We start from the raw sequence: 13,813 nt of genomic DNA, 5'->3' as shown, positions 1-13,813 counted from the left end.
TAAGAACTAAGGGCAGTTGGGTCTGCTCCACCCTTTATGTCCTCAGGTGGGAGGAGGGGACACTAGGACATGCAGGTTGCAGGCATGCCCCCATGAACACTTCTGGCCAAAATATTCCAATCTCATATGCATGGTGCACATGTGCACCTAGAGAGAAAACCACATGGACATATACAAATAACCTGCACTTTTGTTCTCCACTAAGGAATATGCATTAAAAAAAAAAAAAACTGGGCACACATTGTACAGAGAGACCTCTTTCCATAATTACAAGATTGTGGGATTACAGACAAGCCTTCTTCCTACCCTCCCTCTCCCACCCCCCACACACCTTATTATCCTTTAGGAAAAGTGCTAACATTTCTTCTCTCCCATAGCGATAATCTGCTAGTTTGTACTTTGGCAAAGCAGGAGAAAGGGGAGGCGAAGTCACGCTCCCGCCACTGGATAGAGCTCGCAGCCTAGAACAAAGCAGAGGAGGAACAAAATTAAACTGGACAGAATCTATACCTGTGCTATCATATCACTGAACCAGACATGAAATAGAGCTTGAGATGGATAAAATAAATCCAACAATTGGAACAGATTGGCTTCACAGATACCCTATAGCAGTAGAGGAAAAAATCCCAGGACTAGGTTTTTTGTTTTGTTTTGTTTTTGTTTTTTAAAAGAAACCCTGCTTACCACACAATGGCACCAGCATAACAACAACACTCTGCTGATGTATAATTAAATTTCTCCCTACAAGCACATCAGGAAACACTATCCACCAAAGCATTAGAAGATGGCATGGTCTCACAATTACTTTTCTACACCCCATGGATTACCTTTCTTGGAAGCCGTACTTTACCTCTTAGTCTAAAACAATACCAAAATAAACAATTTTAAGCTTTATAAAATGTCCTGCAAACATTAGACAATTTTAGTATTTTAAACACATTTTTAGATTACTGCTTTCAAACATGTCTGCAAATTGTGTCTGCTCCCTAAATCAGAAGAACTATCTTTAGGTGTGCAAGAGCTGTACATTTCTCGGAACCTCTTCTAAGATCACAAACAAGAATAATTAATATGATGATTTTCCTGATGTGGACACCACCCCACAAAGAAGTGGGACTGAGACAATGAACTCCATTAAAAAGACATCCAGTCTTCATTTAAGACTTCAAGTGATGGAGGGATAATCTGCCACATCCCTTCGTAAACTGTTTCAATGTTTAATTACCCTCACCATTAATAATTTGTGCCTTACTTTTCTAGCTTTGGCTTCCTACCACTGTGGCTCTAGTTATGACTGGACTGCTAGATTAAACAACCATGTAGTATATTTTCTCCCTGTATAGGTACACTCAGTGATCAAGTCAACCTCTCAACCTTCTTTTCAATTAACTGAAAAGATTGAGATTAAGCTTAAGTCTCTCATTATAAGACATTTTCCAAACAAATCATCCTGTAGTTCTTTCCTGAACCCTCTCCAATTGTTCTACATCCTTTTTAAAGTATGGCCCCTCCCCCCAATAATTTATCCATCAATTGATATCTTTGTGCACAGTCTCAGCAGAGAGGTCAAGACTGAATAAGCAAGAGGGGCAAATACTGAACTACCATCACACCTCTAGAACAGTCTTTATCAGGTCAAGGACAAAGCACATTGGATGGGTATTGTAATAAGACTCTCAAACAATCACTGCAAGATGATGCAACATTCCAACAATGCATGCATAGAAGCCCACTCTTAACATGGGTATTTTTTCTTATGAATAAATACTGTGAATGTGGTGGGAGGGAAAAGGGGTACAAATTTCTCAGACACTCCACCTTACAAGTTTTTATTTTCAAAACTGAAAACAGAAGGCTTATGTATCTGTAGAAAAAGTCCATCATGGGTAGTGTAAGTACTAGTTTCCTCACCAATATGCCTCATATACAAGGATCAACCATCTCAAGCATCAAGATAGTTCTTCACCTTTCTTGTTCATTCCTTGGACATTCTGGAGAGTCTGATGTGTATGTGTTAGTTATTACAATGACATGAAACCTCCAATTCCTTTCACACAGAGCACTAAGCAGTCATATGATGAAGATTACTTTTAGTCACTATAGACCAGAACTAGATTTGAGTAAGTGATTAACAGACACTGTATCCAATTCAGTTTTATAACCCATTCAGCCTCTCCCTCCTCCCAAATATACATGTCCATAAAGCCTTCCTAGTTTTCAGAACAAGGTCCCAAACTCTGACAAAACAGAAAAGACTCACCATTCAGGCCCAAAGTTAAGTGTCTGAGTTTCTGCTGCCATTTTCTTCTTTTCTACTCTTCTTTAAAAGTGTTAGCCTAAAAATAAATAAATAAATAAACAAACCTAACAAAACAAAACAAAACACAAATGAAGAATATCATGAAGACAAGGGAGTAATTTATTTCTTCATAAGGTTAACGTGTCCTCAATACACAAAAGCAGACTGCAGCTGGACATCCCAGCAATAAGAAATGCTAAAAGAGGTAACGAATTAAGTGGGTTCCACTAGTGAATCTAAGCTCTATAATGCAATTCAATCTGAGATACAATTATTTTAGATAATAGGATATTTGGTCCCAGACACCACTTGCAGCACCCCTAATTTGATCATGGGCAGAGGAAGAAACAAGGCAATTTGTACAGTCTCTTTTGATATCAATGAGCAATAAGACACACCAGCAAATACCTACTTAGGAACCACCACTGCTTTCCTCCGCAGAAGAAAAAGTTTGATTAATGAAGTCACAGCTATACAATTCATAAGTTACAATAAATTACAGAGCTTGAAAAATCCAGTTACTTATCCATGGCAAATAGCAAGATTTCCTGGGCAAGTGCCAGGATATTTCATTTAAAATTTTCTATTACTTACAATTGCAAAAAAAAGAGATTATGTACCTGTAACTGGTGGTTCTTCAAGACGTGTGGTCCCTATCTGAGGGTTTACACATGCATGCCATGTGTTCCAGGAGCAGAAAATCGTAGTGTCTTTTGGTCCGCACATATGCCCTTGCCTCATCTCATGGTTTCATCTGAGGTAATAAAGGGCAGGGCGGATAGACCGCATCTTCAATTCCTTCTCCATCGCAAACTGAACAGATCCACAGAAGAGGAGGAGGATGGGAACTGAAATACAGATAGGGACCACACATCTCAAAGAACCTCCAGTTACAGATAAGTAATGTCCTCCTCTTCTCTGAGTGATGGTTCCTACTTTATTCCACTGAGGGTGATTAAGAAGCAGTACCTAATTCGGAAGAAGGTGCAAGGATGAGGATAGAATGGTTGTGTGGAGGACAGCCACACCGAATGAGGCATCCATTGCAGAGTTCTGCACCAAGGCGTAACGTGCAGTGAAGGTATGTACTGAACTCCACGTGGCCGCCCTACATGTGTCTTGAAGTGGTTCATCATGGAGGGTGGCTATAGTTCACGCCTGGGCTCACGTGCAATAGGCTCTCACCCCAAGGGGTGGAGTCTGCCCAAACAACTGATAGATTGTAATGCACCCAAACATCCACTTGGAGATTCTTTGTGTGGAGACTGCTTGCCCCTTAACTCTCTCAGCTATCATGATAAACAATCTAGGAGACCTCCTGATAGGTCTTCTCCTCTGCAGGTAGAAGGCCAAGGCCTGGCAGGCGTCAAGGGACCAAAGTCATTGTTCCTCTGCCGACGTGAGAGGCTTTGGAAAGAAAGCAGGTAAAGTGTATGGGTTGGTTGAGATTAAACTGGGCTATGACCTTTGGTAGAAACTTGGGATGTAGCCACAGAGAGACTGTGTCCTTATAGAAAGTGGTGAAAGGGGGGTCTGCCATCATGACCCCAAGTTCACCTACCCTTTTCATTGAAGTGATAGCCACAAGGAAGGTGACTTGCGTGGAAAAGAGGGACATAGAGCATGAAGCCAGCAGTTCAAAGGGCTGTTTCATTAGTGCCACAAGAATGAAGCTGAGGTCCCACTGGGTAGGAAAGTTCTGAGGAGACCTTTCCAAAACCTAGTAGTCAATGGATGTGTAAATACAGTGTGTCCTTCCACAGAGGGATGGAAGGCACTGACTACCACTATGTAGACCTTGAGAAAGTTGAGGGTGAGCCCTGACATCTTCAAGAACAGGAGGTAATCCAAAAGAAAAGGAATCTCCACTTCCTCTGGGGAAAGCCCTTTCTGTTGGGTCCAGGAGGCAAAGCATTTCCACTTGACCCAGCAGGAACGCCTAGAGGACTCTTTCCTGCTGCTCGAGAGGATGTCTTGCACTTCAGATAAACATTCCCACTCTAGAGAAGATGCCCATCCAAATACCATACACTGAGGTGAAGCATCTACAGATTGGGATGTCTGTGCTATTGTGTTTGCAGCTTGGGGAAAGTGGGGATGGGAAGTGGGGGACAGGCTAACATGCAGACTAAGTTGAGAAACCAGAACTGTCTTGGCCAGAATGAGGCACTCCGAATGACTGTGGCTCACTCTTGCCTGATCTTGTGGACTATTGGCAGGAGTGGTAGAAGGGGGAAGGCATAGTTGCTCTGGTTCGACCAGCAAAGTATGAGAGCATCGCCTTGGGAGTGGATACCGATATCCTCTAGAGCAGTGGTTTTCAAAGTTCGGGTTGTGGAATGCAAGGCACTGGGTCACCTTGCTCAGCACCCAGAAGTAAAACTAGTAGTAAAACTAGTAGCCCCTACCCGGAAGCGGCCAGCAGCAGGTCTGGCTCCTAGGCGCAGGGGGGGCCCATGGGGCTCCGCATGCTGCCCCCGCCCCAAGCACTGGCTCCACACTCCCATTGGCCGGTTCCCAGCCAATAGGAGCTGGGGGTGATGGTGCCTGTGGGCAAGAGCCACGCATCTTCACCTAGGAGCCGGAACTGCTGCTGGCCACTTCTGGGGCACAGTGCAGTCCACGGTGCCAGGACAGGCAGGAAGCCTGCCTCTGCACCCTAGCTATGCCACTGACCAGGAGCTGCCGGAGGTAAGCCCGCACCCCAATCCCCTGCCCCAGCCCTGAGCCCTCCTCCAAACCTGGAGTCCCTTCCTGCACCCCAACCTCATCATCCCCATCCCCACCTCAGACCCTGCACCCCCAGCCCAGAGCCCTGACCCCCTCCCACATCCCAACCCCCTGCCCCAGCCCAGAGCCCCCTCCCACACCCTGAACCCCTCATTCCCATCCCCACCGCGCAGTCCTCACTCCCGCACCCTAACCCTCTGCCCCAGCTCTGTTGGGTCGCAGGCAACAACAATTTTCTTCAACTGGGTTGCCAGAAAAAAAAGGTTTGAAAACCGCTGCTCTATAGCAGTATGTGCTGCATTTGTTGCTGGAGTGGAAGGCAGAGAGGTCTCTAGTTGGAGTCCCCCATGGGTTCAAAATGTCACTTACTACAGTGTTGTGGAGTTCCCACTTGTGATTGACCACTAATCTTCTGCTGAGAGAGTCTGCAATCACATTCTGAGTATCCAGAAGATAGGCTGCCAACAACAGGATCTTGTGGGCAACGTACCAATCCCATAGATTGGCCGCCTCAGCACACACAGCAGTCAACCTAGTGTCCCCTTGTTTTTGGATGTAATAAATGGTGGTGGTGTTGTCTGACACGATGAGAACATGATGGGAGCCAACAGATGGAAGAAATGCTTGACACATTCTCCGTACTGTCCGGAGTTCCAGAATATTGATGTGCATCTGGATTCCCGAGGGGTCCATGTCACTTACATCATGCGCTCTCCCATGTGCGCTCCCCATTCTGCAAGGGATGTGTCTGTATGATCGCCTGTCCGTGGAGGATGGGAGGAAGGGGATTCCTCCAGTGGTGGACAGACCTGCAACAGGTCTGTGTAGGTAAGAGAGCACCGGGGGGGGGTGGGGGTGGGAAAGCAGTCAGCATAAGGTCCATAGCATGCCGTCGGGAGTGAGTAAACTCTCTGGAGCCACATCTGTAGGCAGAGAAGGTGGAGGTGAGCAAAGGCAATGATGTACACGCAGGCTGCCATGTGGCCAAGAAGGGATAAGCACATTTTATGTTCAGAGGCCAGCTCCCACCGACCTTACAGTTGGGAGTATTCTGCACATCAGACAACAAATGTCTCAAGCTGGTTGTCCAGAAAATCAGCATCACACAGTGGTCGCCTGTGGAAATTTTGGTTTATGTGACCTGCGCAACATCACATAGGAACTCTGTGGCACAGAAAGGGATAAAATCCAATTCTCCAAGACAGAATTCAAATGCCTTAACGAGAAGACCATTCTTCTACTTCCTACAGTTAATGTAATTTCCTACATTTTTTAAAACTTACATTGAAAAATCAAAAGTGCCATCATGTGGAACCATAATGACCCGCATATGGGTCATCATCTTCAGATCCACAGCCCATTCCTCTCCCTCTTGAGTGAAGGGAGTATCTGGTAGCAGGAGAAGGCTGCTACTATTTTCTATGTGGACATGCCCTAGAGGGGAGATGACAGGTGTCTCACAAGCTATTTGCTAGACAGCAACAGAATGTCGAGAGTTGGGAATAATAGGTTCAATTCCAGGTTCCGTATAGAGTGCCCTCTAGTAGTTACAGACTCTTCTGCTTTGTCCCACCCACCCCAGCCAGTCCCCTTCTGCTCATACTCCCTGTTCCTATTTTCTCCCCTCAGTGTGGACCAATTTGGGTAAATTTTCACACAGACAGAAGACACATCCCTGACACCACGGCAAGCCCCCTATCAAATGTTAAGCCCTTTCTCCAAATGGAGATACCTGAGCTTCTCACTTAAATGGCTGTAAGATCTTTTTTAAACATGGGCAAAACATAGTTTTCCCCACCATGATTCTCAGAAACGGCTAAACAAGGCTGTTTTCATCCATGATAGTCTGCCATGAAGTTTTGAGGGTAATGGCTAAGGTTAAGATTTTGTCATGGTTATGTTTATTAAAAACTCACAGACAGGTCGCAGGCAACAAACAAAAATTCACAGAAGCCCGCCACCTGTCTGTGAGTTTTACTAATAAATGGGAGGGGGAGACACTGACCGCCACACGGGACGGGACAGCTCCAGCCCCCACCGCAGCCACTGGGAGTGAGGGGAGGGGGGAGAAGTGGGACAGCTCCAGGCCCCGCTGGGGTAGGGGGAATGGGACAGCTGCAGCCACGGGGGTGGGGGTGGGGGGGGTGAAACCATGGGATAGCTCCAGACCCCACTGCTGCCACAAGGGGGTGGAGATGAGACCGCTCCAACCCCTGCTGCTGCAGTGTGGGCTGAACCCAAAGAAGTCATGGAGGCCTGTTAAAGTCACGGAATCCGTGACCTCGATGAATAAATCATATCCTTACTAGTGGCATCTTGTCCAAGTTCTGATTGCCTTCTTGTGGCATCCCCCATGGGTAGTATAAAGCAAAATCAAAGTAGACAAAATGCAGAACAGAAGTTCACATTCTAAGCGACAAGCTCAACAAAATTTGTAATTTTAGGGAAGTCATCATTGCCCACTTCAAAGCTCTTCTGATTGTAATTTACACCTTTAGGGCTGCTACATGTTTTAAACTTTGGGAGACCTGAACTCTGGAGAAGAGCCAAGCAATACTCTCTCTCACCCTCAGCCATTTTTCCAACACATGCTGAAATATCATCATGAACATGTGAACACGAGAGAAGAAACAAATAACTCTCCCTTTTCAAGCAATTCAGTGTTTACCCAGGAGACTTAAAACATACATCTCTCTACACCAGGGGTGGGCAAACTTTTTGGCCCGAGGGCCACATCGGGGTTGCACAACTGCATGGAGGGCCGGGTAGGGAAGGCTGTGTCTCCTGAAACAGCCTGGCCCCCGCCACCTATCTGCCCCCTCCCACTCCCTGCCCCCTGACTGCCCCCCTCAGAACCTCCAACCCATCCAACACCCCCTGCTCCTTGTCCCCTGACCGCCCCCTCCCGGGACCCCCGCCCCCTATCTAACTCCCCTGCTCCCTGTCCCAACTGCCCCGAAGCCTATCCTCACCCCTGCCCCCTGACAGCCCCCCCAACTCCCTGCCCTAAGCCCCCTGCCTGCACCCTGCACCCCTGTGCACCCCAACCCCCTGCCCCGGCCCTGCATACAATTTCCCCAGCCAGATGTGGCCCTCGGCCCAAAAAGTATGCCCACCCCGATCTAGGGACAGCACCCTTCCCTACTGGCTGAAGTAGAAACTGAGTTTCTCACCAAAATGATGCCTCTAGGCCTTACTAGTGTCCAACACACACACACACAAAAAACCCTCTTATATGAGTCTCTGGCTAGCAGGTGGCTGGTAAATGTTTCTTGCTCTGTACCAGAGCAGTGCTCTTCCCCAGCAGTTCCACTAACATGCCACATATTATGATGCCAAGTCATACAGTCAGCACACTGCAAACTAAGGCCATGTCTATACTTACAAGCTTACAGCATCACAGCTGTACCGATACAGTTGTGCTGCTGTGAGAGTGCTAATATAGCCGCCTTATGCCGATGGATAGAGCTCTCCCATCAACGTAATAAAACCAACTCAACGAGTGGCAGCTCCTGCCGACGCAGCACTGTGCACACAAATGCTTATGCCGGCAAAACTTGTGTAGTTCAGAGGTGTTTTTTTTCACACCACTGAGCAACAAAAGTTTTGCCAACTTAAGTGCTAGTTTAGACATGACCTAAGCCATCCTATCTAATTAGTACTACACTGCCACTATCTGTTCCAGAGGTAGAACCTATATAGTGCCTCCCTTCCAGCTATCACATGGTGCTGTAACTGCTACAAAACACATTCAAATCCAGCAGAACGTATGTATAACATTTCAAAACATATGAAGTCAAGGCACACAAATAAAAGGATTCCTGGAATGAACAATCATTTTCACATTAATTTACCTAACCAGACCTCTGTAGGCCTCATATAGCTATAGCATGTTTTATGATTCTCAATTATGTTTTCCCCACTTTGCAAGATTTTCCATGCCCTCAGGTAGTAAACATAAAATCTTTAGAAAATGGATATTTCAGAGTGATAAAGCATTTCTAGATTTTCATTGGAAAGGTACTTCAAGAACTCTCCCACATAGAATCTACTACAAAGTCTTCTTTTCACAAAGGAGCTGCTCTGAAACATGCCAGTATAGCTGTCATATGAGAGGGTAAGAGACAAGATGTTGGTGTGACAGGCTAGTAACAGGGCAGTCTGCTTTAACCAACTGACAAAAAAGTTAGCTTTAAATAAAGGTTGCTACCATGTATACATAGGCACCGGCTTCTCCTCTGCCCCATGGGTGCTCAAACCCCCCCTCCCCCCCTCCCGCCCCTGCACCACCCTCGTCCCGCCCCAATTCCACCCCCGTCCCCCAAGTCCCTCCCCCACCTCTTTACCGCCTCCTCCCCCAAGCGCGCCGCAACCCCACTCCTCTCCCTCCCTCCCAGAAAGTCCTAAGCGCCGCCAAACAGCAGTTAGGCGGTGGGCAGGAAGCGCTGGGAGGGGGAGGAGTAGGGACATGGTGCACTCGGGGGAGGAGGCAGCGAGGTGGGGGGAGCTTGGCTGCCAGTGGGTGCAGAGCACCTGCTAATTTTTCCCTGTGGGTGCTCCAGCCCCACAGCACCCACGGAGTCAGCGCCTATGCATGTATATATACATACTATACAACATATGTAAGAGCATATCACCACCACCTCCTGGTGGAATCATCTACTCTATAGCATAGGGATATATGGAGAAATCTTTCCTGCCTGGAGCAGAAGAGGAGGGTAGTTACACTCACTTGCTTTGTGTGTGTTTGTAGAGCACCGAATCAAGCCCATTATTTCTTAAGTATGTAGCTGTAAGCTGCATATTTGGGGGGGGGGGGCGGCGGCGCAGCAGAAGAGAAGGGGAGCTTAACTATGTCCTATATCCCTGTTCAGTCTCCACCTATAAATAAGAAACCTTTTGTATCCTCTCATCTTACATCAGTTTCCAATATGTGCTACAAACTCTCCACATATGGCTAAGACAATGGCTCAACGACCGATTACTAGCCAGTAACACTAACATCTTACCTCTTACATCTCACATGTAAACCAGAAGCTCAACCTTATCCCATTCCAACTACCCACCTGTAAGTGGGTCATGAGACCAGAACATATCACTTTAGTCTTCAAACAGTCCAGAAACATCATCGCCACACACTCTCCCCATTCTACCATGAGGCAGAAAACCCATCTACACTCCCAATATAATAGAATTCTTATGTTGTCTTGATTTACCCTCCCTAGAGAGGCTCACTATCTTCCAGATACCGACCACACATTTAAAGTCACTTTCAACATGTAGACCAAAAAACTCAGTCCATTCAAATATTATTTACCACACAAGAGAAAGAGGAATCCACATATCTATACCATGTATGACATTTTCATTTGCAGTCAGTGATTTAAGAAGCATTTCAAGTTTTGGTTTGGTTCTATGACACAAGCGTTTCCCTGTTGGATGACATGAGAAGAGAGTTAAAAGATCAAATCATGAACGAAAAAAATTTCACAAGAGTAAAATAAATTTTGACTACTTTAGAGTTAAGGCTCTACCCTAGTGCTGAATTCCTTGCTCCATCATCACAGACTTCCTGTGTAAGCTTGAGCAAGTCACAGCCTCTGTGTCTCAGTTCACCGTGTGTAAAATTGGGATAATGGTACTTTCTCTGCCTCCCAGAGGTGTTGTAAGCATAATTCCAATAAAAGACAGATTCTCAGATGCTACAGTCATGGGGGCAATATAACTATCTAAGATAGCCAGACTTCTGCAATGCTGCTCTCACATCATAAGCAGCTAAGTCAAACATTAAGGCGGATTTCTGCAAATAAGTACTTTAAATAATTTAAACTGTATTTAAAGTTATTTTAAAATAAGGCAGTTTCTTTTAAAAGCATCCGTAATTTAGGTGTTTTTACCACTTGCTTTCAAACTCTCCAAAAACCCCTCAGATGTACTTGAGTGAAGTAATATAAAAATACTTTCTGTGCAAAAGTGTAAGCAATATGAACATAGGATTTATAATGGCTCCCTACTTATCACCATAACTAAGGAGTTACTGCTAAGTGGCTTCCATGTTCAGGAAATTTATAGCTAACTGTAATTCAAAAACAGCTTGACAAAGTTTCTTCATATTTTGAGAAAGATAACTGGATATCATTCTGTAATAAACTCATTGCTGTGAACTAAATTACTAACAAAGACACCCAAATTTCTAAAGCTGGGATTGAGACCCTGATCCTTTATCTTCACACCCTGCCACTACCACTGGAACTAAAAGTGAGTTACAGAAAAGTAGTATAGCAGGACCCTACGTTCTTTTTAATATGCAGCCAACCACAAGAGGGCACACTGTTCACATGTATATCACCACTAAATCTTCTTGGTTACAACCTATTTCCTTTAAGTATAGCCTAAAAGCAAACTTTAAAATCCTTGTTTAAGCTTTTTGTCCCCTGATTGTTTTACATTTAAGATTCATGTATCATTTATCCCAATATTTCCTCGAACAGGAGTACTGGAAAGCTAGTATCATCATGCCATCACAAAAGCCAAGGAATAGAATCCTGAACTGAGATGAAAATTAATTTTTAAATCAGACTGTTTAAAAACCATGGAACAGTTAACAGCTATTTAACTCTACTTGAAGGAAAAGTTTAGAGACCAGATCTTTCTGAAACATTTCAACTGAGGGGGGCGGGGAGGGGACGACACTCCTGTATCAGTTATTTGGACTTCCAAAGAGAACTCCAGCAAAAGAAAGGAAAATAACATTTAATATTTTTGACATTTCAAATGTTAAACAAGCAGAAAATCTAAGGAGAATTTCAGGCCTCAACACATTAAAGAAGAAAAATAAGAAATAAAATACTGCATCAGGGGTCTCCAGGTTGTCAAAAGAATTCTTCCACTGACCTAGCTACTGCCTCTTGATATGATGGGTTTCAGAGTAGCAGCCGTGTTAGTCTGTATCCGCAAAAAGAACAGGAGTACTTGTGGCACCTTAGAGACTAACAAATTTATTTGAGCATAAGCTTTCGTGGGCTAGAGCCCACTTCTTCGGATGCATAGAATGGAACATATATTGAGGATATATATACATACACATTGAGCCATTACAAACATTGAATCTATCTCCCCATGTAAGTATTCTCACACTTCTTATCAAACTGTCTGTACTGGGCTATCTTGATTATCACTTCAAAAGTTTTTTCTCTTACTTAATTGGCCTCTCAGAGTTGGTAAGACAACTCCCACCTTTTCATGCTCTCTGTGTGTGTGTGTGTGTATATATATATATACACACACACACACACATATCCTCAATATATGTTCCATTCTATGCATCCGAAGAAGTGGGCTGTAGCCCACGAAAGCTTATGCTCAAATAAATTTGTTAGTCTTTAGGGTGCCACAAGTACTCCTGTTCTTTTTGATATGATGGATCTACTACAGCAACAGAGAAATATCCCTTTTGTTGCTGTAATAAGATGATCTGTAGCAGTGCTTGTAGTGTAGACGTACCTTAAGTTAGTCAAACTGCTTTTTCCTTGTGTTCTAGTACACTGCAAATATCATTGGCAGAGCTTAGACTAGCAAAAAGTCCATCCAGGCAACACCCCAGATCAACCTGGATAATGTGCATGTGGGTTACCCGTCATCTTTCAATACTACAGTTCATCCCAAATGGAAAACTTCATTTGCCTCTTTAAAGTATTCATAAATCTGAAAGGCATTATTCAACTTGATTTGTTTTAATTTTTAACTTTAAAAAAATTCAGTTCCTGATAGAGCACCTTTTAGATATTAAGTCTTTGGAAGGAGCGGCATTGTTTTGCTTTAAAATATCCTTTAAAAATGTGTGTACACAGATTTTTCTATTCCCCAGTTGGCATCTGAGACTTTTCAGAAAGCAAAATGATTGATTATACAGGGGGAAATAGTGAAATTGACTATACACAAAGTAAAAATGGAAAAAAACAGAGCTCTACACCACCTTTTTGGTTGTAGTAGTATTTACTTTTAACTATGACCAATACAAGGTTTTCATAGAAAAGGCTGATTTTTCAAGCCATTTTTCCTTTAAATTTATTGTACACTTTAGAGAGAAAAGGAATCTTTTTATCACACTTTTAGCCCCTTTGCTGGACACCATTTTATTGGCGAAAAGAAGGGATGTTCAAGGTATTTGAGAAATTATTTTATTGATGCATTACACGGGTCTCTTGATGCATTTTCAAAGGATGAGTAGTAAACCAAGATGCAATATAAATATTCTATATTTTAATTATCTATATTAGCTGAAAACAGAGACACTGGAAAACACAGCAAACCTGGTGACAGAGGATGTAATCTTTGTGCAAGCATATCCACATGCCCAGATGACATGGGACCCCTGTCCAACTCCTGAAATCACTAACAAATATTTTACAACTTTGTCAGAGAACTGAAAAGATACATTAAGTCTTCAGACAGCAGTGGAGTCAACAAGCTGTCAAGTCTTGCTATGACTGCTATAAATTTTCACTGTAACGTATCCTATTTAATACAGTTAACCAGGAAGCAGAATCTTGCATTTTGTCCAGGCTCAATGAAGAATCCATTCTCTGACACAAGAGCTCTGACACCAACTACCTCACTGGGTCAGTGTGTCTATGCTACCTTTTTTTTTTTTTTTTTTTTTTTTTTTTAAAGTTCTCCCACTGTTGCACCTCCATGGATTCTCGAGCTCATACTGACAGGGCACAGGCTTATTTCCACAGTATCGGCTAAGGGCAGGTCTATACTACGGGAATGTAGCTGAAA

At 44.1% G+C, this 13,813-nt stretch overlaps 1 protein-coding gene across 1 annotated transcript in view; it reads right to left on the bottom strand.

Annotated features, from left to right (window-relative positions):
- Nucleotides 1–13,813, bottom strand: part of GIGYF2 (GRB10 interacting GYF protein 2) — a 153,986-nt gene that overhangs the window by 139,039 nt on the left and 1,134 nt on the right. The window contains exon 2 of the mRNA XM_065411184.1: nucleotides 332–461. Within this exon, the coding sequence (XP_065267256.1) occupies nucleotides 332–361 (30 nt within the window). The 5' untranslated portion in view covers nucleotides 362–461. The remainder of the gene's footprint in view (nucleotides 1–331; nucleotides 462–13,813) is intronic.

The sequence above is a fragment of the Emys orbicularis genome, chromosome 9 (assembly GCF_028017835.1).
Source record: "Emys orbicularis isolate rEmyOrb1 chromosome 9, rEmyOrb1.hap1, whole genome shotgun sequence".
NCBI lineage: Eukaryota > Metazoa > Chordata > Testudines > Emydidae > Emys > Emys orbicularis.
Note: the sequence above shows the minus strand (reverse complement) of the source record. Positions and strands in the feature narration are given on the sequence as shown.